Source organism: Bison bison, unplaced genomic scaffold, assembly GCF_000754665.1.
Source record: "Bison bison bison isolate TAMUID 2011002044 unplaced genomic scaffold, Bison_UMD1.0 scf7180017864500, whole genome shotgun sequence".
Taxonomy (NCBI): Eukaryota; Metazoa; Chordata; class Mammalia; order Artiodactyla; family Bovidae; genus Bison; species Bison bison.
This window is the reverse complement of record NW_011495059.1, coordinates 7,041,114-7,066,749: the sequence shown is the minus strand read 5'-3', so window position 1 is coordinate 7,066,749 and position 25,636 is coordinate 7,041,114. Positions and strand designations below refer to the sequence as shown.

The 25,636-nt window shown below is 44.3% G+C and overlaps 1 protein-coding gene across 5 annotated transcripts; it reads right to left on the bottom strand.

The window, feature by feature from the left end:
- Positions 1-685: 685 nt before the first annotated feature.
- On the bottom strand, positions 686-16,686 carry DSN1 (DSN1, MIS12 kinetochore complex component). 5 transcript variants are annotated; one of them, XM_010829208.1, is made up of 11 exons: positions 16,380-16,686; positions 14,617-14,659; positions 14,064-14,387; positions 12,104-12,177; positions 11,396-11,468; positions 9,737-9,824; positions 5,691-5,750; positions 5,124-5,198; positions 3,690-3,837; positions 2,428-2,515; positions 686-1,619 (listed from the first exon to the last, which is right to left on the bottom strand). In XM_010829208.1, the coding sequence occupies exons 2-11, from the start codon at positions 14,642-14,644 to the stop codon at positions 1,516-1,518; spliced, it is 1,062 nt and encodes a 353-aa protein (XP_010827510.1). In that variant the 5' UTR covers positions 14,645-14,659; positions 16,380-16,686; the 3' UTR covers positions 686-1,515. The 5 variants fall into 5 exon arrangements, with proteins under 5 accessions (XP_010827510.1, XP_010827511.1, XP_010827512.1 ...); XM_010829209.1 differs by having other exon boundaries at positions 5,691-5,747; XM_010829210.1 differs by having other exon boundaries at positions 14,064-14,381.
- Between the last annotated feature and the right edge of the window lie 8,950 nt (positions 16,687-25,636).

The following is a 25,636-nucleotide window of genomic DNA, read 5'->3' as shown; positions in this document are numbered from 1 at the left end:
GCGTTCCTGTTTAACCAGTCTTTTTTTTACTTTTTAGTATCCCAGAATGCTTTATTCTCTCTTCTCAGGCCTTTTAAAATGTGGCTCCTTTTACCTCAAATAACTGCCCTATTTCTCCTTTCTCCTTCCCAAGTCACTAAAACATTACTTCTGTGGAAAAGAGGTTTCTTCTTGTTCCCTGGGCCCAAGAGACTGTGAAAATCATGAAAAGAGGTCCTAAGACTGTATGTTCTTTGCGCTTGTCCCAGTTCCTAGAACTGTGCATGGCATATAGCAGGGGCTATGTAAATATATGAAAGAATGAAGGACGTGGGACTTCCCTGGTGGTCCAGGGGCTAAGACTCAGTGCTCCCAAGGAAGGGGGTCCTGGATTTGATCCCTAGAACTGGATCCCACAGGCTGCAATTAAGAGTTCACATGTTGCAACTAAGAAAAAAAATATCCTGAAGGTCACAACGAAGGGCAAAGATCTCATGTGCAGCAACTAAGACCCGGCACAGCCAAATTAACTAAAAAATAAAAAAAATTTTTTTTAAACAATAAGGAACACAGGGAAAAGCTAGGCTGTATCACCTCTCACTAACTGGTGCATAGTCCAAGCTTTAAGACTTAAGATAATGACTGCGTATTTAAGTGAATTGGGTTCTGTTCTATTAGGAGGATCAGAAAATAAGAGATACTGACAATAAATTAGTTGCTGTTTTATTGGCTGTTAACACTGAGGTATAACTCCACGCTACTGTTCACTTCTGAGTCCTGACAAAGAATCCTATTTTCTGCTAAGCCTTCCCCGCCTTTTCATTTTTTCATACACGAGGACAAGGGAAAGCTTTTAAGAACATGCAATCTTATAATGCAAATCATTAACAAATACGGAGAACAATGAAAAAGAGATACTTAACCCCTTCTTGATCCCTGGTTGGGGAACTAAGATCTTGCATGCCACATGGTATAGCACGCCCTCCCAAAAAAAGCTAAAACACATTATAGACATCAGGATATAGAAAAAGAGTGTTATTATCTTCAATTTGGGAATTCTGTAAGAAGATATATGTATCCATACAACGCAAACAATGCTCACAACTCCTCTACCTAACGTCACCCTCAAAGTCACAGGAGAAAGTCAGTCTCATTCTGTTTACAACCAGAATGACCCCTAAAATGCTTATTGGATTTGGTCCTGAATGACTTTAGGTTGTTTCAAAACCTCAAAAACATCTTCAGAGTAGGGAGATTTCTGATCACAAAGGATATTTCAAAGAATGGGCTACTAGTTCTGAAGGTCATTCCAAAGCAAAGTCTCAAGCATTTTCCCTGTTCTTGGAAAAAGCTTGTATATGACATGCTTTCAAATGCATAAATTCCATTTTAAGAAAAAAAATCAGAGTGCTTTACAGTCAGCCAGTTATCTTCAAAGGCAACAGAGCAGATGTCACAGCTCAGCCCACCATGCACTGGGGCACTCTTGCGGTTTCTCTCCTCTAGAGCACCTTGTGGCAGAAAAGCTGCATTAGGTCACTGACAAGATTTAGAGCAATAAGTGCTAGGTTGTTTCTGTAACTGAAGCTTGAGCAGTTTTCGAGCTGGTGAAGGATCTAACTGTTGAGTGCTTCTCTTCCCTGCAGAGAAAAGGAGTCAAAAAATACATTTCAATTGAATTCAAATACCACTATTGAAAACTTACTGTGTGAATACTGTGCCAGACCCTGAAGGGTATTCGAAGGACCACTTAAGAGCGCATCTGCCTTCAGGGAGATGGCTCTCTGGTAGGAAAGCCAGCTGCAACTACAACCACAATACAATCAAATGGGGACTTCCCCAGTGGTCCAGTGACTAAGATCTGCGCCCCGGTGCGGGGGGCCCGGTTCAATCCCTGGTCAGAGACCAGATCACAAATGCAACTAAGAGTTCACAGCCTGAAACTAAAGATCCCACATGTTGCAACTAACACCCGGCACTGGCAAATAAATAAACATTATTTTTTTAAAAAGTAATGTCAGTGTCACTTGGTAGATTCTTGAAGAATGAAAAGAGAAAAAAGGCAATGGATAGATATTTCTTGTCCTGGATCTGCCCAAACAACACAGTTTGTCAGTTTGTGGAGATTTAATTCTCAATCTACTGTGCTCCTGTCTAAAAATTTCCAATTAACTTTGAGCACCCACAATAGTCATTGTTATTGTAAGGGGGAAATAAAAGTCACCAGATGAAGGCCTTACCCTTGGAAGCCATTGTTTGTATCCACACAATACAAACAATGCTCACAACTCCTCTACCTTAAAATCACCCTCAAAGTCACAGGAGAAAAGCAGTCTCATTCCCTTTACAATCCGAATGACCCCTAAAATGTTTTGAAGGGCAGTGTACATCTGAAGGGCCATCAGATGTACAACAGTGCAAGCTCTGGTCCCCTTAAGACAGGCTTACCGAGCTGTACTGACACCTCCTGGAGGCACTGGGTACTTTCGTCCATAAAGGCGTGCAGCTGCTTCACGGATCCTTGCAGTTCGTCCATCTGCAGACAACAGACAACTGTGAACTGGAAGGGTGCACGGCTTCTGCGTGGCTCCTCAAACACACCAAGCGAGCTCCTGCTCAGGAGCTTTGCTTTGGCTGCTCTTTCAACCTGGAATGCTTATGCCAGACATTTTGTTTGCCCTTTCACATCCATAATCACCCCTCTCCACACTGCTCTAACTCCTGAGCTGACTGACCTGCACAACCTCAACAGGATCCCAGGTCCTCTGGCTTCTAGGTGGGCCTGACCAAGAGGGAGCCAAGCAGGAGCCGAATGACCTCAGGGTATTTTTACCTGAGCCTGCTCCTGGAAGGGTCATCTGGAGTTACTAGTGTCTCTCAAATGAAGACCATGGCTCTTTCAGGACAGCCCACCATACAACTCCCTGCCAGGTACCACAGTGACTGTTTCACCCTTCAGCTGAGGAGTAGGAACAGCTCAGCTGCCTCTTAGCCCCAGATCACTTCACTTCACTTTTGAATTCCTGATACCCACATCTTTATACTCAGCCCTTTTGTAAACAGACTCTCCATACTCTGTATCAAATGCCACCTGCTTCCTGTTCATATTGGGCTGACCAAAAAGTTCGTTTGGGTTTTTGTAAGCTCTTATGTAATGTGAACAAAGTTTTTGGCCAACCTAATACTTGGATTGAGGGACTTCCCTGATGGCCCAGTAGATAAGACTTTGTACTTCCAATTCATGAGGTGCAGGTTCAATCCCTGTTTAGGGAACTAAGATCCCACATACTGTGTGGTACAACCAAAATAAAAGTAACAAACAAATAAAAAAGTCCAACTTGAGACCTCATGCTATAAGTTTAAGAAGGTATTTTGGCAAAAAAAGAAAAATTGGGGTTGACATTCTTCAAAATGTCCTCATGGCTCACTTCCCCATTTCTTTCAAGTCTTTATTAAGGTGGCACCTAAGAAGGGCCTTCAACCCCTCTACATAGCAAACTGAAGCCCTCCCGGCATATTCTCTTCCTCCACCTGACTTAATAGCATTTATCACCATTTACTTGTTTATTTTCTTTCACTGTCTCTCCAATGTTTCCCCAAGGTAGAGTTGAATATACTTATCTAATTACACATGTTCTCCAGCTCTTTTAACAAGGATGGGAAGGTATCAAAGCTGAATAACTCAGCCAAAGAAACATGACCCAACTCACCACCAACTCCATACAATCAAAGAGTTTAGTCTGGTTCTGCAGTATCTTCTGGTAGTCAGGTTTTGTATTAAGGACTTCACTCTGGGAAGACCCAACATACATTCTAGGTTCCACTTCAACTTCAGTATTTTTGGTTTCAGCTGATCCTCTAAAAACAAAATACAACAAAAAAACTTTCAAATAATTTTACAATTATTTTCTGTGGGAAAATAGCAAAGATTTACCCAGGGAAAACACTTCCTAAAAGGCTTTACTAACCTGAATCAATATTCTTCCACCCCAGGGTGAGCATAGGTTCTCTTACTAACAGGAGATTCTGAGATAATTATCCGATGTTAATGTTTTTATACCTCTGGACTCCAGGAAATGCTAGGTTAGTTGACTCCATCTAACAGTAAGGTCCATTTACAAAAAGGACTACTGGGGTAACGCCTGAAGTTAACATCTATGATCTTTTACCAAAAAGATGTTGGCCCACTTCAATTATCTAAAATAACTCATTATAATGGAGAGTTTATGAAAACTGCTGATGACTCTTTAGTCATAACAAACCCAATGAGGTAGGTAGTAATATTATCCCATTTTCAAATGAGGAACTTCAGATTAAGTGGACTTCCCAAGGTCACAGAACTAAGAATTAGTTAGGATTTGAACAGAGACAGTCTGCTTCCAGAAGCTTTCCTGTTAATATAAACTATGGCCTGTCAAAAGTGTTTATTCTGAAACTGCCATCTTACACATTATCTGTCTTCATACATAGAACATGTAAAGGGTGAAGAAAGTAGTAAGTATCAATGCTTGGATTAGGGAAGCTTCTCATACTGTGCTCCTCAAGGTGCCTCTCTACTAGGAGGCCACTTTGGCAATTATTATTTTGGCTAATGTTTTATAGTTGTGTTTCTAGCTAAGGTTCTGTTTGGGGAAAAAAAGCTTAAAATCATTGGTTTGGACAGTAAAATGAAACCAAAATCTAGCACTTTCCCATTTTATTATGCCTTCAAGACCCAAAGATCGTCTCTCTCCTGTAGACCCACTTCCATCACCCCTTTCACCCCGTGCCTCCATGAGGGCCCTGGCTGTGGTTCTCTCCCACAGTCGCAGCTTTTCAAAGGCCATGTGCTCACTGAAGTCCCTTGATACTGTTCCTAGCCCAGCCCCAGGTTGCCAGGTACAGGGCAGAGACATGCCTGTCTCCCCCAGAATGTGGAACAGCAGCCAAGGGCACAGAACAGAGGCAGTTCTGTTCTTTGACTGAAAACAGTGACAACTCTTCCTTCCCAGCCCCCTCACTCTCCATTTCCAGTCACACTGTTCATATATACTCTACAGAAATTTGATGAGTTCTGGATTCATCATTCAACTTGTGCTAAGAGAACTGAAATCAAATCAAAAGTCACAAGGTAAAACCTTCCTATTTCCTGTCATAGATCTAACCTTGATAGGATCTTTTCAGCCTCTTCCTGGTAGCGCAGCAAGAGCTGATCCCAACTTTGACGTTCTAAAGAAAACCTACAGAAGCAGGAAAAAATTCAGTTAACTTTTGATCATCTCATTCTGAATCACTCAGGACAACCATACATTAGGTGTCTACTCTGATTCTAAAATGTGAATAAAAAGGTCATTAAAAAAAAAAAAAAGATTAGAAAGCATGACCAAGTCAGAGGATATTAATCAAATCAAACATGAGTCTTTACATCAAATCCACATCCTTAGTCTCTAGACTCCATTCTATGAAACTGGCCATCAATACAGTCCATAAACCACTCCAGTGTCTTTGCCTGAGAAATCCCATGGTCAGAGGAGCCTGGTGGGCTACAGTCCATGGGGTTAAGAAAGAGTCGGACACAACTTAGTGACAAAGCGCCAACAGTACATAAATCCCAGCGTGCAGCTTTCCAACACTGACACACTGAAAAGGATGTTTACTATCCATTTCTGGGTTTAGTTATTTCCCCAGACAAATTTAGATTTCCCAACAAAAGTTCACTCATTTTCACTTACTTTGTTATATATTCCTTCATCTCAGCCACTGAAGTTTCCAGAGCCAAATCTGACACTCTTCTAGAAGAGACAGGATTATGAGATTAACAGAAATCTTCCAAGAGTGTTTGCTTTTAGTATTGGATGTCTCACATAATTTTAACAGCAATAAAACATGTTCAGAATTTATCTTTCAACGAATATTTAGTCTTGGACTCTAATTCACTTTTGCACTAGGTATTAGCTTTCTCACTGGGCTCTTCATTGTCTATTTCCCTCATCAATTTGAATTCACACGTGAACAGATTAACCTCTCTTCAAATATTCCTTTTGTGTTTTTCATTTCTTAAAAATTCAGTGACTCTCTACTACATTCAGAAGAAAAGCCAGAACTCCTTAACCTGGCACTTAAGGTTCTCTGTGTTCTGGCTCTGTCCAGCTAATTAACTTTGATTCCTGCCGTTACCCTTTATCTATTCTATCCATACAATGCCACTCAGCCTCAAATATCTGCCGGTTTCAATCTTCAAAGTTTTGTTCACAACATTTTTTATTTAGCCTCTTGCCTTCCCACTAATCAAAACCTTAATAGCTTTTTCATACAACTGTCTTTGCACTTAAGTTGAAGCTTTCAGTTGGATATGTTCTCCTTAAACCAATAGCTTGGCTAGTAGGGCGATTAATTCTAACGGAAAAGCAGGAGGCATTGAAAATGCCAAATTTTGCAGATGTACTTGGTACTCTACCCGGCAAAGGCAAATCAGCTGTGTCACCTTTTATGTTTTCTATCAAAGCCTGTGACAAACAGCCTCTATCACCTTTAGCTGCAATACAGCAGCCTATGGTTTAAATATATTTCGTTAAAAGAGGAGCAATGTCGAGCTAACATAATTTTCATTTCCTGAATAGCAATGTTAATTCTAAGGATCCATGGAAAGGCAGACCTTTGTGAAGTTGAAAGTGTAAGATCAAGTCATGTAATTTGTTGCAGGATGAGGAGAGGGCTTGGTGTTGCCCCTGCTGAGCAACTACCAGTTTCGGGGGAGGCGGGGTGGCGGCGGGCAGTGGTGGCGGCTGTAAACTTTCTCTTAATACTCTTGCTGGCCAACAGCTAAAAACATGACTTTATCTACAACTAGCATGGCTAGCAAAAATATGAATGCTTTTTGTCTCATCTTCACATATTTGGTTCCTCCTCATCATCCAGGTCTTACAGGTCTCAGTGCAAACGGCAAATCATTAGAGGACTTCTCTGAACACTCTAGTGTAAGTTGCCCACTGCTTCAAGTCACTATCATATTGCCTGCCCAATTAGATTATCACTGAAATCATTCAGATTATATCTGAAGTCATTATTTTCTAAGTAGTTTGTCTCTCCTACTACAATGAATAAGAAGAAAGATCTTGCTTGATTATTCATCACTATATCTCCAGCTTCCGCACGGTACATAGAAGATGCTGGATAAACGTTTGATAAGTGAATGAACAACTGTCTAATTAAGTCTTATTTCTCCAAAGAAGCCATACGGATTGCTGATAGGCACATGAAGATGCTCAACATCACTCTTAGAGAAATGCAAGCAAAACTATAATGAGGGGCTTCCCTGATGTCTCAGTGGTAAAGAATCCACCTGCCAATGCAGGAGACACGGGTTCAATCCCTGATCCACGAATATCCCACATGCCTCAGAGCAACTAACCCATGCGCCACAACTACTGATCCTATGCACAGAGCCGGAGAGTCAAAACTACCGAGCCCACGTACTGCAACTTCTGAAGCCTGTGCACCCAGAGCCTGTGCTCTGCAACAAGAGTGGCCACCACAATAAGAAGTCCAGGTACCGTGACTAGACAGTAGCCCCTGCTCAATGCAACTAGAGAAAAAAATCGCGCACCAACAAAGACCCAGCACAGCCAAACATTAAATAAATAAGCAAATAAAATTATATATAAAAACTACAATGAGGTATAACCTTATACCCATCAGAAATGGCCATCATGAAAAAGTCTACAAATAATAAATGCTGGACAGTGTGTATAAAAAATGGAAACCTTCCTAACACTGTTGGTGGAAGGGTAAATTGGTGCAGTCACTATGGAAAACAGTGTGAAAGTTCCTTAAAAAAGTAAAAATAGAGTTACCATATGCCCTAGCAACCTAACTACTGGGCATATATTCGGAAAAGACAAAAACTAATTAAAAAAGATGATGCTATGAAAGTGCTCACTCAATATGTCAGCAAATTTGGAAAACTCAGCAGTGGCCACAGGACTGGAAAAGGTCAGTTTTCATTCCAATCTCAAAGAAAGGCAATGCCAAAGAACGCTCAAATTAACGCACAATTGCACTCCTCCCACATGCTAGTAAATGCTCAAAATTCTCCAAGCCAGGCTTCAGCAATACGTGAACCATGAACTTCCAGATGTTCAAGCTGGTTTTCGAAAAGGCAGGAACCAGAGATCAAATTGCCAACATCTGCAGGATTATCGAAAAAGCAAGAGAGCTTCAGAAAAACATCTACTTCTGCTTTATTGACTATGCCAAAGCCTTTGACTGTGTGAGTCACAATAAACTATGGAAAATTCTGAGAGATGGGAATACCAAACCACCGGACCTGCCTCTTGAGAAACCTGTATGAAACTCAGGAAGCAACAGTTAGAACTGGACATGGAACAACAGACTGGTTCCAAATAGGAAAAGGAGTACATCAAGGCTGTATATTGTCACCCTGCTTATTTAACTTCTATGCAGAGTACATCATGAGAAATGCTGGGCTGGAGGAAGCACAAGCTGGAATCAAGACTGCTGGGAGAAATATCAATAATGTCAGATATGCAGATGACACCACCCTTATGGCAGAAAGAGAAGAAGAACTAAAGAGCCTCTCGATGAAAGTGAAAGAGGAAACTGAAAAAGTTGGCTTAAAGCTCAACATTCAGAAACGAAGATCATGGCATCCAGTCCCATCACTTCATGGCAAATAGATGGGGAAACAGTGGAAACAGCGGCTGACTTTATTTTGGGGGGCTCCAAAATCACTGCAGATGGTGACTGCAGCCATGAAATTAAAAGACGCTTACTCCTTGGAAGGAAAGTTATGACTAACTTAGACAGCATATTAAAAAGCAGAGACATTACTTTGTCAACAAAGGTCTGTCTGGTCAAGGCTATGGTTTTTCCAGTAGTCACATGTGGATGTGAGAGTTGGACTATAAAGAAAGCTGAGCCCCGAAGAATTGATGCTTTTGAACTGTGGTGTTGGAGAAGACTCTTGAGAGTCCCTTGGACTGCAAGGAGATGCAACCAGTCCATCCTAAAGGAGATCATGTTGGGTGTTCATTGGAAGGACTGATGTTGAAGCTGAAAATCCAATACTTTGGCCACATGATGTGAAGAGCTGACTCATTTGAAAAAACTCTCATGCTGGGAAAGACTGAGGGCAGGAGGAGAAGGGGACGACAGAGGATGAGACGGTTGGATGGCATCACCGACTCAATGGACATGGGTTTGGGTAGACTCTGGCAGTTGGTGATGGATAGGGAGACCTGGCGTGCTGCGGTTCATGGGGTTGCAAAGAGTCAGACATGACTGAGGGACTGAACTGAATTAAAAAAGATACATGTACCCCAACGTTCATAGAGCACTATTTACAATAGCCAAGACATAGAAGCAACCTAAATGTCCATCAACAGATGAACAGATAAAGATGTGATGTATGTGTATACACACACACACACACACACACACACAGGAATATTACTCAGCCATAAAAAAGAATGAAATAAATGCCATTTGCAGCAACATGGATGGACCTAGAGATTATACTAACAGATTAAGTCAAAGAAAGACAAATTCCATACAACACTTATTTGTGGGATCTAAAATATGATACAAATGAACTGAAGTATACACAAACATACGCACATATACACACACATATAACTGAATCACTTTGATGTACACTAGAAATTAACACTGTAAATTAACTATACTTCAATGTAAAAAATTAAAAAAGAAAAAGTCCTTATTCAACTATAATTTTGGAGAGAAAGGGAACTGCTCTTACCCTTCTGAATCTTCAAAACATTTTTGTAGTGTTCCATTACTTTCCAATTTGTCTGCAAAATGTTTCAACTCTTCAGAAAGGGAAGATGCTACAGAGAATAAAATTATATGTTATAAAATAAAGAGAATACTTTTCACAGTGAGCTGCTGACAAAGATGTAATATACGTATGGTAGTCTCAGCTCTAGGGTCACCTGTTACATTCTGGCCCTCTCACCTATTCAAAAAAGTGATAGAAATATGCGGGAAGATTTTACCTTTTTTCTTTGGGTAGGTACAGATAAAATGGAAGACAACTCCTCTTTATAACATTTATAATAGTGTTTTTCACAGAACTGATGAAGAAGCAGTTTAAAAGATGTGTTAGAAAAGTGTATCTGCACTGACAATTCACTCTTTCAAGAGATCTGATCTGCTGGCACTAGGTGAAAAAACTTATTACAGAAGTCAGAAATGCTAGCAGCAAATAAAAAAATGATGGGCATAAGGTAAAAACAGGTCTCTGCTTAGACTTAAAAAGAGTTCACAATTAAATTCAGGTGAGGAATGCAAACGGGAAAAGATATGTTAAATAGCTATCAAAATAAACCTGGACATGTCTACCCTAATTACAGTAATAGTGCAATTCTGAGATAAACAGTTTTAACTGGCAAGTAAGTCTGACTTCATGTATCTTCTAGGTCTTTTATTTCTGACCTGGATGATTGTATAATTACACTGCAAGGAGAATAGCTACTTCCTAGAAAGCTGAAAATTGACTCCCAGGGAAGAATATTTGCAACTTATATCACAGACAAAAGCTAATTTCCTTAACACATAAAGAGTGCCTGCAAAACCAATATAAAAGAGGCAATATCTCAATTTTAAGAAATGAACAAAGGATATGGAGAGACAATACACAGAAAATAAAGTACAAATGGCTCTCCTCTAAAAATACGAAAAAATATTATCCTCTTCAAAAGAAAAAGAAACACAGATTAAAACCCCAAAAAGACCTTTAAATAATACCTACTAAATAATAAAAAAAATCTAAACTTTTAGTTACAGTACACTTATACTAGTTAATTCTAATATATCTTATTTTTACTTGAATATGTGCTAAGAGGCTTGTATAAAAAGGTATTCATTATCCATTCACTGTAATGACAAAAGACTGAAAGCAAACCTAAAAGCCCATCAATAAAGAACCATTTAAATGAAATATGGTACATTTATAAAATAGAGCAACATGTAGCTGCTAAAATATCAAGACAGCTCTATCAGTGTGATAAAGAACTATCTGCAAGATAAATTAAGGTTTAAAAAAACAACAAACAAGATTAAGAACAGTGTGTAGAGAGGATTATTTGATTTTAATGGATAAATGTTTAGAAATGCAATAAATTTGCAAAGATATCCAAGAAGCTGGTGGCTGTGGTTGCCTCTGGGAGGAGAGGAGCTGAGACTGGGGGTCATGGGGCAAGAGGCTTACTTTTAGACCTTCTAAACTTCGTAAGCACATATTCTTATCTTTTTTAATGCAGTTCCCCACCAAAATGGAGGAGGCCTGGTTGTGTAAGGTAGCAGCTCCTATAAGTAGCGACCCCAAGAGGTTTCAACCAACCCTAACGGAAGGTACAGACCAAGGTCAAAGCTCGAGTGTCTGCTCTTAGCAACTTACCTTTGGCTCTGAAACTTTCAAGACTGAAGCCCTCAGTTCCCCTTAGGAAAGGTTCAAGTTTCTGAACAGAGAACTAAATAAAGAAAAGCATTTTCAGTACAACAACCAAGATTTGCCAGGCCAATCCTGAATTCATGTAATCTTAGGACATTTAATAAATGTAAGCAAGCATGATTTAATTCTACACCTAAGATTTTTCATATAAACAAAACAAGAAAATAAAAAGGTAAGGAAAAAATTCTTTGTTGCCTAGACTACGTGATGTGATTTTTGATTCAGGGGGAAAAATGGTCATTTAATTCACACAAATGACTTGCTTATCTACACTGATGCAATCACCAGTTAGTCACGTAATTCCAATTTAGAGAGCAGCCAGATCTCAAATGTCTGCTTAAACTTAGATATGACCTCCACCCACCTTAAAGTCCCATCATTTGCTGCTAATGAGCAAAATATACTAGACAGGGGAACTCTCTTAACTGCTCAGTTAGCCACAGCAATACCAATGGGACTCGTAGAGCCTGATCAGAGACAAAACTTCTGGGATTAAATCTGGCTTTTAAATTAATCTCACTAGAGAGAAACACCTTTTACTCTTTACTGATAAATCACACAGTACTGACGTGTCTTTGAGGATGTCACAATAACAGTTTTTAAAAAAAAGGAAAGAAAAAGAAAACACTCCCAATTCTGAGACGTGACTCTCACCTGGAAACTGGAAAGGAGGAGAGAGCTCAGCCGTTTGCTTTCTGTTAGGTCGACACTGATGGATCTGCAGAGCTCTAACATAAAATATTACCACATTCAAAGAGCTGGACATTTATACAGTTAGCAAAGTAAAAAACAAAAAAAAACCTGAAAAATTCCCTCCCTCTTGATGCAGCCCAAATTAAGGTAAAAAAACCCAAGAAGTCTTCTCTAATCTGTCTTCTTACATCTAATTTGTTCAAGATTACCAGAGAATGAAATTTACCTATCTGTGCATCCTAAGTTTAAAAAGTTAAAAGAACCTTTTATGTATTACCTTAAAATCTTGTCTTGCTAAATAAAACAGATTTAAAAAAATAATTTAACTTCTCTTTGTGTTTTATATTCACCATTTGAATAAAGGAGATGGGAATATTTCAGAATTTTTGTGATAGCCATTGTAGTGTGCTTTAAATGAGTTCCACTTTACAGATGGGGAAACTGAAGCTCAGAGGGGAGACACTTGTCTGAAGCCAGAGACAATAACATTAATAGTAAGTTTGTTGAACACAGACTATCTAACAGGAATTTTATTAAATTCTAACCGTCACCCTCACTTGAGGCAAGTGACTTATCAGCCTAACCATTTAACAAAGGTTAGGTGCTGGGCAACTTGCCCAAGGTCACACAGTGCATCAGCCTGAACTAAACAGGCATTTTACATAATTATGCCACTGAATCCTCAGCTATCAATAAAAGATGTAGATAATGTTTTTCCCAATTATGTCCATTTTAAAACATCATTTCTTATACAGCAAAGGAAATCTGCTTTGAGAATTAGGAGAGATACATGTCTTTTAGCCCTCCAGCCTCAGCTGGCTGTTTTTAAGTTCTTTTGCGCCCTCTCTTGATTACTTCTTCTCACTTTTAGTCATGAAAAATAAGATACCTTCTGCCTATAACCAAAGAAATCTGGGAAGTGGCCAGGAATAACCAGAAAATAACAAATCCTATACGTCAGTGATTTTTTATTACACAGAATTTTAGGTCCACATGCTCTGGAACATAGATGAACGTAATAAGGGTAACCTTAGGAAACTGAAATTTCTTGGCCCATCTATGGAGGAAGTATACAAGCATAACCATGGCAGCAATTTTCCGATATGCTACATGGCTGTTCTTAGGTAGATTTCCTTCTAAACATCAGACCTTCAGGAAGTGAAGCAATATCTTTAATCATGATAACTTAACACGAGCTATATTTATTTATTATGTGCCAAGTACTGTGTTATGTATCAACTCATTTAATTCTCAGTCTTGTAAAATAGGTATTATTTCACCCCATTTACTGATGAGGACCGTAAAGCAAAGGAGATTAAACTGTTCAAGGTCACAAAGCTAGTTAAGTTCTTCCTGAAATGTGCTACTTTCCACATTAAATCTTGTTCTTCAGTGCTTCCTGAGATGCTATTATTATAAATTCACACAAAATCACATTCAAATACACCATGTCTCAAAACTAGGTTTTTACCCTATTTTTATGGGTTCTTCCCTCTGAGATATTTTCAGTTATAAAACCTAAAATCAGGTAGCAACCCATCCACCTTCTATTCTACTTCAGGATACGAGGAAGAAAGCCAGAGGAAATCTTTACTTCTAGCCAATGTGAATGCTGAACATTCACTGAGCAAAGGTGAATGCTGAACAACTGTAAATCAGATTTTCTGTCCATGGTATAGATTACAATGGGTAGCTAATAACATGATATAAACAGCATTGATACTGAATACTTACTAGGTGTTTGACATCAATACTTATAATCTGAGAATACTCCTATAGATGAGGAAACTGAAGCTCAGAGAGGTGAAGTCATCTGTTCAGTCACATAGCTATTAAGTAGCCAAGTCAAGCCTAACTTCCTGCCATGCCTCACTGCCTCTTATCTGAGCTGGAGTCCAGTCTTATGTACAAAGCACCCCACCTGTGATGCCCTGATGAAAGGGAGGCAGTGACTTCCGCCGGTTCGTTTCCTTCATACTTGCTCGCCGCCAGGACTGCCTCCTGGCTTGATGACAAGCAGACTGCTCTGGAGACAAATGAAGGGACCTGGATTCAAGTCCTTCCTGGTGGCTGAGATCACCACTTTCCCCTTTTGGGGGGCTACGGCCAAGGTGAATTCGTTCCTTTGAAACACGTTCAGTCATCTTCAGGGAGGCAGACGATTTATTACACACTTCCACAGGGTTGGGATCTGATTCCAGTTGACGATCATGAGTCTTAGATGCCACTGGTTCCTCTTCTAGCACTTGTCATAAAAAAGTCAAAATACAGAATCAAACCCATCACAACTAAGAATCTGTGCAAAAAAAGTGGCAAAAGGAAACATATGCCCCAGGTCATGGAAACATCGAGGAAGCATCTCTGCAAATACACAAATAAGTGATTTCAAATCCACCAAGAGCCAGGAGGTATTTAGGTAAAGCTCATGAACCTAAACCCAAGGCAAGAAGGTACTGAACTTCACGAATACTCACCTTTTACTATCTCCGATCTGGAAGTCATCCTGAGGTGAGAATCCTGAAACAGGAAAATGAAGTAATCTGTTCTCCACATTTCAGTCCCAGTCTTGCTGGGGCTTTACTCCCCCAGAATCAGCCTTGGGCTTTCTCGTCTCTTTGAACCGCCCCTTTTTGCCCCATGAAATTCTACCTGCCTGACAAGGCCCAGCCCAACCTCACCTCCACACCTCTTCCACAGAACATCAGCAGGGCTCATCACATCCTGTTCTGAATTTCTACAGAATTTATCAATAGAAATAATCTTATCTTCCTTAACATATATCTCTTAGTTCCCAATTATTTTGTGTTTAATAAGGGCTTAATTGCATAACTCAATCAATGGCATTATGATCTACATGGTCTTCAAAACATGAACAATCACTTTACCCTTTACTTATTAATTCTGCAGATTCAAAGGCCTGTCCATTCTACTTCCAACAATCTCTAAAACTCTTCCAACTTCCAGCTATCTATTTAGTTCAGATCTCATAGTTTCTATCCCTCTCCCCCACTTCCCCCAAGAATCGAACAGCCACTCCACGAGTTTTTCCTACATGCAGCATTGTTCCTCTCCAATACATTCTTTATTTTTTTGAGCAGCTTGTGGGATTTTAGTTTCCCAGCCAGGGACTGAACTCCGGCCCTTGAAGTGAAAGCTCTGAGTCCTAACTACTGGACTGCTGGGTAATTCCCTCCAATCCATTCTTTAGACAGCAGCAGATTCCTCCAGTGTACTGAACACCTTCCAGAAGCTAGTCCTAACTAGTACCTACTCCTGCTTTCTCCTGCTACTCCCATTCCATGCACCACTTTTTTTTTTAAGTTTCTGTTTCTTTTTTAATTGTGCTGAAATATACACAACATAAAATTTACCATCTTAATCATTTTTAAGTGTACATACAGTTCAGTGATATTAAGTACATCCACATTGCTGGCTACCATCACCACCATCCATCCAGAAAACTCTTTTCATTTTCCACACACCACTTCTGAATCTTTGTACACATTGCCTTATAACTTATTCTTCCTTCCCAATCGAGCTCAAGTGTGAAGCTTTCATGCCACTTCTCTTTGGCAGAGTTGGCAGCTCCACCCCTGGGCCTCCCTGGCACTGGTTGTAAAGTCTGTTTACACGTCTCCCGGGGCCAGACTGTATTTCTAGTGCCTGTCACAGACAAGTAACTGACTGGAAAAGGGCAGGAACATGACCAAGCCTCCCCCTCCACCACCAATAAAAATCCATACGGGGTGGGGGGAGTGCTTAGTAAAGAAAAATAAATATATGTGAAGGGACAACGTGGAAAAGATAAGAGAATAACGAGGGGTAGTAGGATCAAGGATCTAAATCGTCACAGTTACGACTGTATCATTCAGATGAAAGGCCGGTTACTTAACAGCAACCACTGACACCTTTTAAGCGCGCATTACATGCCAGGACCTGAGTATGTAAAAACTGTATGTGCGTTACTGCGCCATTTAATCGTTGCCACAGCTCTGGAAGTACCATCAACAGTTTCACGCTGCAGTCAGTTGAACTGAAATTCAGAGGCGCAAAAAAAAAAAAAAACAAACCAAACTTGTTAGGCAGCCAGCCTGGAGAAGAGGCGAAATTCGAACCCTGGCCTGTGTGACCCACCCCACCCCGCTTTCAACCTTCCACCAACAGTGACGTCTAGACCACGGGCTCTGCAAACAGCTCCCGAGCGAGAGGCGCCTCTCGCCCCGGGGTCTCCTCTTACCCGGTTTCGGGCGTGACGACGGGCAGGCAGGGTGTGGGCTGAGCCGAGTTGTCCGACCCCAAAGAGGCTGGTGCGGAGGTAAGGGAGGCCTCGTCCGTGAACAGGCCTGCGACTTTTTCACCTCAGAGAGACGCCTGTCCAGCCCAGAGCCTCCGTCTCCGAAACACAAGGCCGCAGGTCACTCTTTCCGCCACGCCGAGTTACCCCTGGACGCGCTGCCCCAAGGACGCTGCTCCTTCCAACTCTGGGACCGCTTCACTAGCTTCCAGCGGCCCCAGAGCCGCCCCTTAGAAAACTCCCGCCGGCTAACGACGCATGCGCGGCTGGCGGGCTCCCGGGCTCGCGCAAGCGCACAACGCCGCTTCCTCGAGGCGCATGCGCAAACCGTTGTTGGAGACTTGTGGCCCCGCCCGGTTTGTCCAAGTTCTTCCCCGCCCAATTTTGGCAAAGTTACCACCTTCCCAACGACGGCACGCCCAAGGAGCCCCTGACTAGGTACCGTTACATCGTCGTGTTCTTTGCGCCTGACATGCCCAGACAGGGAGCAGAGGCCCAGAAAGGTACTTGCCAAAGGAATTCATTAGCGAGTGGGCAGTGATGCCCTGTCCGGTCGCTAGGCCACAATCCCTCTCTCCATTTGTCTTAACTCTAAAATTGTGGACTCTCCCAGGGCAACTGGGATAACTTTTTCCAGTTCTCCTGTAGCATATTTCCTCTTTTTGTGGCCCCTTCAACACCTGCGAAAGTTCAGGATCTTTCCTTTTACAACTTCATTGCAGACCTCCCCTTCCCCAAATTGCTTGCCACTCTTCTCATCACCCCCATTGCTTCTGCTCCTTTGCTTGGCCTGAGAAGTCCTTCCCGGATTATTCTTGGCAGAATTCTCCAATTTTAAGCCTCAATTGAGGGTCCAGTGCAAGCTTTCTCTGAGGCCCCAGGCTGGAAAGCAGATGCCCTTTCTGTGCTCCCGGGAGCCTAGCCTGCGCCTGGCACATTGTCCATTGCTGGCTTGGGGCTCCCGTATAGCACGCTGCTGCTTCAGCACCCAGCATGATGCCATCAGAGTGTCACCTTGCACGTACAGGCCTTCTGCATCTGAAATCTCGGCAAGTGTTGAATCACAAGCAGTCCACAAAAATTGGTTAATGAACCACAGCTGGAATGTGACTGTGGTCATCGTTCCATAGCAGCTGTGGTCCCTGGAAAAGTTTTCTGGTGGTAGGCAGAAATCTGCCTTCCTGAAATTTCCACCATGTGGTTCTAGCATGTTGACTCCCAACAGATGTCTGAAGCAGAAAGTTGCTCTTTGTTCCCTGAGTATCACTTTCTGGAGCCTAGTTCCTTCTCTTCCCACCCCACTCCTTCAGCTCGTTGCACGGCGGGCAAGTATGTTGCCTCGTGGAATCCAGAACCAGTACATCCTCTAGGTCCTTCCCCTACTTTCAGTTCTTCCATGACTCTCTACTGTCCACACGATGTGGACATTCCTTCCCTCATAAGGCACTGTGTGATCTCACCCAGCCTCTTTCATCGTTCCCCACACCAGTGATCTCTTTCAGTTCCCTGATCCTGCTCTCCTTTCTTACTACTAAGCTTTCTACATGCTGTTCCCTCTTCCTGGAACATATTGTCTCCATCTCCTGCCTGCAACACATCACCACCTCCTTCATCTGTCAACATCTCAACCTTAGGAATCATTGCAGCCTTTCCTGATCCCTCCAGCTCCCTGACCACCCCTTGGCCACTGAATTTGCTTTCCTCTTTCTCAGGTTCATATCTTGTTACCCTCAATGCCCAGCACAGGCCTGGCTGTTGTTAGACCCTCAAAAAAGAGATCTGGAATTCCATGGTGATCTAGTGGTTAGGACTCATTGCTCTCACTGCTGAGGGCCGATATTCAACCCCTGGTCTGAAAACTAACATTCCACAAAAAAAATAAATAATTTTCATGTGGTTGCTGGCTTCCAAGATAGCCCCCAACGACCTCCACTTTCTGCTGTTCATGCCCTTGTATAGTTCTCTTCCAAAAGGAATACGGCTAATCTGTATAACTAGTGAGATACTGCAGAAATGATAGTGTATGATTTTCAAGGCTTAAGTCATAAAAGACACTGTGACCTCTTCTGCTTTCCTATAGATCACTTGCTCTAAGGCAAGCCAACTGCCATGTTGTGAGGATACTCAAACAGCCCTAGAGCAAGGTCCACAGGGGGAGGAACTGAGGCCTCCTGCCCACCCTCACTTACCAGGCATGAGTAACCCGGCTTGGGAATGGATCTTCCAAGCCCCAATCATGCCTTCACATGATTGCTGCCTGATTTGACACTTGACTGCACCCTCAGGAGACCCTGAGTCAGAACAACTTAGCTCTTGAATCCCTGACCCATGTCATCTGTGATATAATAAATGTTTGGGGATAATTTAATTATACTGTAATAGATAATTAACCCGTCCTTTTTTTGTGATAAATATTTGAAGTCTTCTGTAGAAAGTTCAATTCCATTTTTGATGACTCTGCATTTGTTCCTCTGTGCTGTGGCCTTACCACCCTTCATGGGATACTCTGAGGTGTCAGCAGTCAGTAGCTGGGAGCCCCTGGTGGCTCCTCCCAAATGACCCCAGACCAGCCAGTTGGCTGTGGCATTCCCAGGACTCCCTCCTTCCCAGGCAACTGGGTGTGGGGTTGAGTCAAGTTCCAGATCTGCTGGGGACCGCACCCACCTCACATGAGAAATCAGAGAAGCCAAGTCCATGGAAACTGTTCATATGACATACTTTATTTCCAATCTACAACCATTAAAAACCCTTTGTAAGTTTACACTGTACAGTTATTCTCATGTCTGAAATAAGACACGGGAGGGAAGGAGAGCTGGCGGACTGGACCACGGTTGTCTAGCACCCAATACCTCCTGGGAAGGAGCCTTCTGAAGAAAGGAGTAGGGAGGAGAAAGAGTGGACAGGAGAGGCAGAGAGTTTGGCCCAAGGATGCCCCTGGTCCCTTCCTTCCCAAAGGCCTTTCCCTGGGGGACCCCTTGGGCCCACTTCAGGGTCCACACCAGGAAACCGGGATGGTCAGGAAGGGGGTTTCACAGTATTGGCGGGGGGTTCGGGATGGGGGGCCAGGTTGAGGGACAGCTTTTGGTCCTCTCCCCTCAGCCCCTAGGGGCAGGAGCTGCTTTTTGGCACTGTCTATAAGGTCTCCCTGAAGGTGGGAGGAGGAGGAGGAGGAGGAGGAGGAGGAGCTGGCTGGGGATTTAGGAGTCTTTCTTTGAGAACCTAAGTTTCTTTCCATTTGAAAAGAAGCCATAAGCCTATGGTGAGATTCCCAAGGGATAAAGGGTCAGGGTCTTTTGTCCCCTGCTCCGCCCCCCCCCCCCCCCACGGACTGCCAACCCCCCTGCCTGGCTGGCACAACCCTATACAACCTTTAGTAAAACCCAGACAAGTAGGAGAGGTGGGTAGAACTGGAACCAAGCCAGGGGTAGGGAAAGGAAAAATGCCTGCCTTTCCCCAGCCCCCCAGTTTCTGGGAAGAGGAGAACACAGTTGTGTTTTGGTTTGGGTAGGGATGGCCAGGGTTCCCAGCCTCAGAAATCCAGATGAGCTTGATGTTTCCCACTTGTTCCTGGGCAGGACCAGCCTCGGTCCTTCACCAGGCCACACTATTTGCTGGTTTAGATCGGCAGGTAGTAAACGCCTATGTATATCAGAATCATTTAGAGGTCTTGTTAAACCCCCCGATTGCTGCCCTCCCCCCACCCCCGCCAAAGTTCTAGTTTTGTAGTTCTTGAGTGGGGCCAATACTTTGCATTTCTGTCAAGTTCCCAGGTGATGCTCTGGCTTCTTTGAGAACCTCCAGGCATCTCATCCTCAGCAACTTGGTGCCCTAAGAAGACAGTGCCAGGGAGCTGGGCCACAGCTGCCAAGGCCCTGCCTTAGAGGCACCAAATTGGGAAGCTGCCAGGAATGTGGTGAGCCCCCTGTGCAGAGAAGTAAACTAAGGCACAGAGGTCAGTGGCGGAGCTGAGAGAGGAGCCAGGACACCAGGGCCCAGTGGAGAGAGGATGGTGATGCAGGACCCAAAAACATGAGGCGTGCTCTGGGGTCCCTAGGGATCATCTTCGTAAAATCATACAACCAACCAAACACAGAGAAGTTAGGACAACTGCCCAGACCTGGGCCAGGTCTCCAAAATCCTGGCTGAAATTCCTTTTCACAGGAGCAGTTCGAGTGGTATAGAGTGGAGAAAGACAAGATGGTCAGGCCTTGATGACTTTGGCCCTTCAAGGATGCTTAGGGGAAACCAGAGCTCCTTTCCTTACTGCCTGGGGTTCAGGGAGCTGGTGAAGGGCAGGAAGGGAGGGGAGCAAGGCTGATGGGGTAGACAAAGGAGGGTCCAAGGACGGTGTGGGGAAGGGTAGGGTGGGGCAGCCCTAGACAAGGGGTCACACTGTCACCAGTTCCCTTTGGTTCTTGGCTCTGTGGACTTTGCAAACTGCAAATACTACGGAAGGGATAAGGGGTAATGCCCTGGTGGGCTACAGGTTCCGCCAGGGCAAGCTATTCAGAGGCAGAGAGATCCAGGGGAGGGTAGAGAGGATGGTGGGATGTCAAATGGACAGGCAGATGGACGGACAGATGGCCAGGGAGAGGAGGGAAGAACCCAAGTCAGGCTGCATCTGCTTTACAAATAAGGCTATGGAGGACTGGGCAGGATAGGGGAGGCCAAAATGGGGGTCCCAGTGACCTCCGCCAAATCCCAGTGGATAGTGCTGGGGTCCTGTCGGGAGGCTGTGGACAGAAGAAAATGGGACTCAAGGGTGAGATGGGGGTGTCTTTCTGGGCTGGGGGCGGTCACTGGGCCAAGCCCAGCCTGAGGCATCGGGGAAAGGTTCCCCCTTCAGTGTGAGAAAACAAAACAGAACCCAGGAAATACAATCAGATCTGAAAGCAAACATCAGGAGTTGGGAGACCACAAACACGGGAGGATGGGGATGTGAGCCTGAAGGGCCAGGAAATCCACAGGAGGCCATTCTGGGAGGGCTGAAGGGGGTGGGTGCTACAAAGAAGCCCGGGGCTCAGAAGAGGAAAACCTGGCCATGGGTCAGGGCCACTCGGTCTGCTGGTGGGAATCAGTCAGAGAAGAGGAGGCAGGAGGGGAGGCTTTGGAGGAAGGTGATAAAACAAAGGATGGATGGGTGGTGGGAAGCAAACAGGCTGAGCCCAGAGAGAAGACAGGGTTCAGCCAAGATCAGGGAATGGTAGGTGGGGTCTCACTCACCCCCGGGAATGCAGAACCTGCTGGGAGTCAGGAAACCTGAATTCTGGTCCTGACTCTGCCTCCAGTTTGCTGTGTGACCTTGGGTGAGGAACTCCCTTCTCTGGGCCAATTCCTCATCCAAAAAAGTGAGGGGTTTGACAAAAAAGGACCAACACTGTGTGATTCCACTGGGAACACTTAGAACAGGTAAATTCATAGGGACAGAACGTGGAATAGCGGTTATCAGGGGCCTGAGGGAAGGATGGGGAGTTACTGTTAGTGGGTACAGAGTTTCAGTTTGGGGTGATGAAAAAGTTCTGGAAATGGATAGTCCTGATGGTTGTACCACTGTGTGAATGTATTTAAAGCCACTAAAAGGGCTAAAACAGTAAGTTTTATATTATGTATTTTGGGCCACAATTTTTTAAAAAGTGAGAGGACTGGTCCAATTTATTAGCCTTTCCACTCACTAAGACTAGTGAGGGCACTAGGGGACAATGAGTGTGATCAGACCACTTTAGATCAGTGTAGAACCTATGTTTGCCCACGTAGACTCAGGCACAGTATTGTATTTGGTCCTCAGCACTGCCTTGTGAGGTAGGATTTCTTCCACTTTGCAGCTGGAGGAACAGAGGCACAGACTAGCCACATGCTCTGGGGTCAAGGTCATTCAAGTCAGTGGCAGTTTATTATTATCTTTAAAATCAGTTCAGTTCAGTGACCTGGAAAACATCCTTGCATTTTAGGTTCATACCACAACTGACTTAGTGGCCTTTGAAGAAAGGACGCATGCTCTAAATTAGCATAAGAATTTGCCTCCTGGGGCAAATATTGTCACTTCCCATGACTGGATGATGAGAGTCGTGAAAGTTGATGTGCTTCCCTTTTCACCATGGCTGCCAGGAAACTCCAGAGTAAAATTTAATTGCAGGATTATGGGGATCATGTCAGATAGATATAAGTGTGTGTGTGTGCGCACACGCGCGTGTGCACGTGCTCTTAGTTGCTCAGTTCTGTCCGACTCTTTGCAACCCCATGGACTGTAGTCCTGCATGCTCCTCTATCCATGGGATTTTCCAGGCAAGAACACTGGAGTGGGTTGCCATTTCCTCCTCCAGGGGATCTTACCAACCCAGGGATCAAACCCATATCTCCTGCGCTGGCAGGAGAATTCTTTACTCACTGTGCCACCTGGGAAGATAGATTTGGGGAATGATAATTCCTCTTGCCTTTTGCCCCCCCTTTTTTTTTTCCTGTTGTCTTACTGAACTTCACGATTAGGATTGTAAATTGCCTCCAGTGCTTTTTGGAAATTCTCAGCATAATTAACCCAAATCAGAGCTGGGTTGAGGACCAGGTCCCCTAATTCTCAGCTCAAGGCTCTTCTAAAGATATAACACCGTGGTTATTGGGCTTAAAAAAGATGGCCTAATTGGAGATGGTGAAGGACAGGGAAGCCTGGCGTGCTGCAGTCTATGGGGTCACGAAGAGTCAGACATGACTGAGCAACTGAACAACAATGGTCAAGGCTGTGAACATCAATGGTATGCACTGGTATTTAGGATCTCTCTGGGAGTTTGTTAGATATGCAGATTCCTGGCCCTCTGGGGTGAGGTGGGGGCCAAGAAGCTGCATTTTGGACATGTCCACAGAGGATTCTGATGCAGGGGTCCCCACACCACCCTCTGGGACACACAGGTCCAGAGATTCAGGGTAGACTGGTTTTATGTCTGGGTTGGGCAGTGGCATAGTCTGGGTATTCTGCACCCACACAAAGCCCCCAGTGGAGCAGTAGGTTAACACAGCAAGGGACAAGGTTGGACTGAGGGTTCCAGTGGACCTAGGTTCTAGTCTGAACTTGATGACTTCCTAGTTAGGTGACTCTGGAATGAGACCTGTACCTCAGTTTCCTCATCTGTAAAATGGGAGCACTAAACCTTGTCCTGCCAAGGTTGCCTCCCAGAGTTAGCATGTAGAAGCCTGAAGGAGATGTGGCAGGGGAAGCAATTTCTAAATAGCCATGTGCTCTAGAAAAGGTGTCCAGGGACTTAATTATTAATGAAGAGGTGGTGAGATTGGGGGGCTGATGAGCCTGGAAGACTGGCAAAGCTGGGGAGGGCATTCTAGATGGGAGAGGAGAGGGAGGAAGGCCCTAGAAGTTGGATGGGCAAGAGGAGAACAGGCCATGTGATGAAACCATGAAAAGTGGATGCAGGCAGGCAGGAGAGAGCCATGTGGCAATCAGGGCACAAGAGGGTGAAGTCTTAAACCCTCAACTTTGTCACCTGGGAAAGCAGCTGGTAGAGGAGCATCCCTGGGGAGACCAAGGGAAGGGTCCATTTTCAGCAAGACCTCTTAGAAGGGGTTTTTTAAATTGGTCAGCCTTTGGTGGGGACAAAATTGGGGGGGAGAGAGCTGCCAGGGTGACAGGGACTTGAATATTGATACCTCATGCATGCAGGATCTAGGGGCCACTGACATGCCAGAGTAATTTGATTTTCATTTCAAATACAGACATCATTGCCCCCAGGAGGGTCTGATTTGGCTATGGGAAGAGGTCAGATGTCAGAAACACAAGATCATCCAGTTTGGGGTCAGTCATGGCAACTGGTCTTCCATTTCCCCTCAACCAACTGTGCCAACACAATGGATCCAAGCCTAGGGGCCTGTAGGGAATTAGGACCCCAGGGTTCCTTGGGACTTTGGCTGAAGAGAACAAAGATGGAAAGGAGAGGAAAAAGAAGGATAGAGGGCGAGGAAGAGAAGGAAGTTGCTGAGAGTAAAGAGGCAGCAAAGAAGAAAGGGGAAAAGGGCAGTGTTCCTTCCTGGGACCCGGTGCTCCTGGGGAGTCCTCACGGTGGGCCAGGCAGTTTTCTGCTTCCGGAATGTTACCAAGACTTAAAAGGCATTTGAAGGAACAAACAAACTTAGAAATTACATTCCAAAAGAGTAGAGAGTTTTTACAAGACAACCCCCCACCCCAAAAAAAGAAAACACAACCAGTTACTAATTAAAATGCTAAAACCCAAATCAAACCAATATTTACATGTAACATTTTCAACCCCATCAAGCCCCATGTCCAGAGGCTTCTGTAGGAACAGTGATGAGTGACCTTGCCCAGTGGCATGCAGGAAGCAGAAACTGGGACTTTACTGAAAACCAAGGTCTGAGGCCTCTGACACTGGCTGAGGGCTGGGCGGCCAGGCGCTAAGACAACGAGAATGCAAGGACAATCTTGGATGAGAACAATGATGGTAAGGCTGAGCAGTCAGCAGGGTCCAGGTCTCGTGAGGATTCCTCCCCAAGGCTAGAAGTACAGCCTCTCTGGCCCTCTGCAGCCCGGGGAGGTGGCACAAGGCCTCTGGTAGCTTGTGGCCTGGTGTGAACCCCCCTCCCTTGGAGATGGCATTGGAGGGGCTCCCCTGACCTCTTGGGTGGGAGCACTGGCATTCCAGAGGGGCCTGGCCCTTGGCTCCACTGACCTGCCTGCTCTGCCCACACAGGTCACTATGGTATGAGGAAGTGGCTGGTTGTACTAATGTGACCCCAAAGTTCTGCCGATAGGCAATGGAGATGAAGGTATTTGGGTAACTGGTCCAGGTGCCCCAGAAAGGGCAAGACTGGGGGCTGGTGGGTGGGAGCGCAGAGGCATCTCCTGAGTCCTAGGGGACACACTAGCAAAGCTGCCGGCTTTCAGTCTTCCTGATAGAAAATTCACAGATAAGCCACTTTATCCTGATGTTTTCATTCTGAGCCCCCAACCAGTTACACACAGATATGCAGGTACGTGTGCAACCAAAATGGGTTCACTGGCACCAGGGGGAGGCCCCCTGCATTCCCCTGCCCTGTCACCACTGCAATGAGCTGTGCTGCAATCCGTCCGATAGCTCAGACAGCTCACATGCAACGGGGAAGGGTGGACAGTGGGGTTCGGACTGAGAGACGAGCCTGGAGAGTCCGTAAGGCTAAGGAGAGAGGCTGGGGAAAAGGCTGGGGGG

What these genes read in the sequence shown, in the direction of transcription:
- DSN1 (XM_010829208.1), bottom strand. Translation starts at nt 14,644, where the DNA reads ATGACTTCCAGATCGGAGATAGTAAAAG. An exon ending in TCCTCCTTTCCAGTTTCCAG is followed by an intron (nt 11,469 to 12,103) that starts GTGAGAGTCACG and finishes TTCTTTATTTAG; the next exon opens with TTCTCTGTTCAGAAACTTGA. An exon ending in GCTGAAAAGATCCTATCAAG is followed by an intron (nt 3,838 to 5,123) that starts GTTAGATCTATG and finishes TTTTGTTTTTAG; the next exon opens with AGGATCAGCTGAAACCAAAA.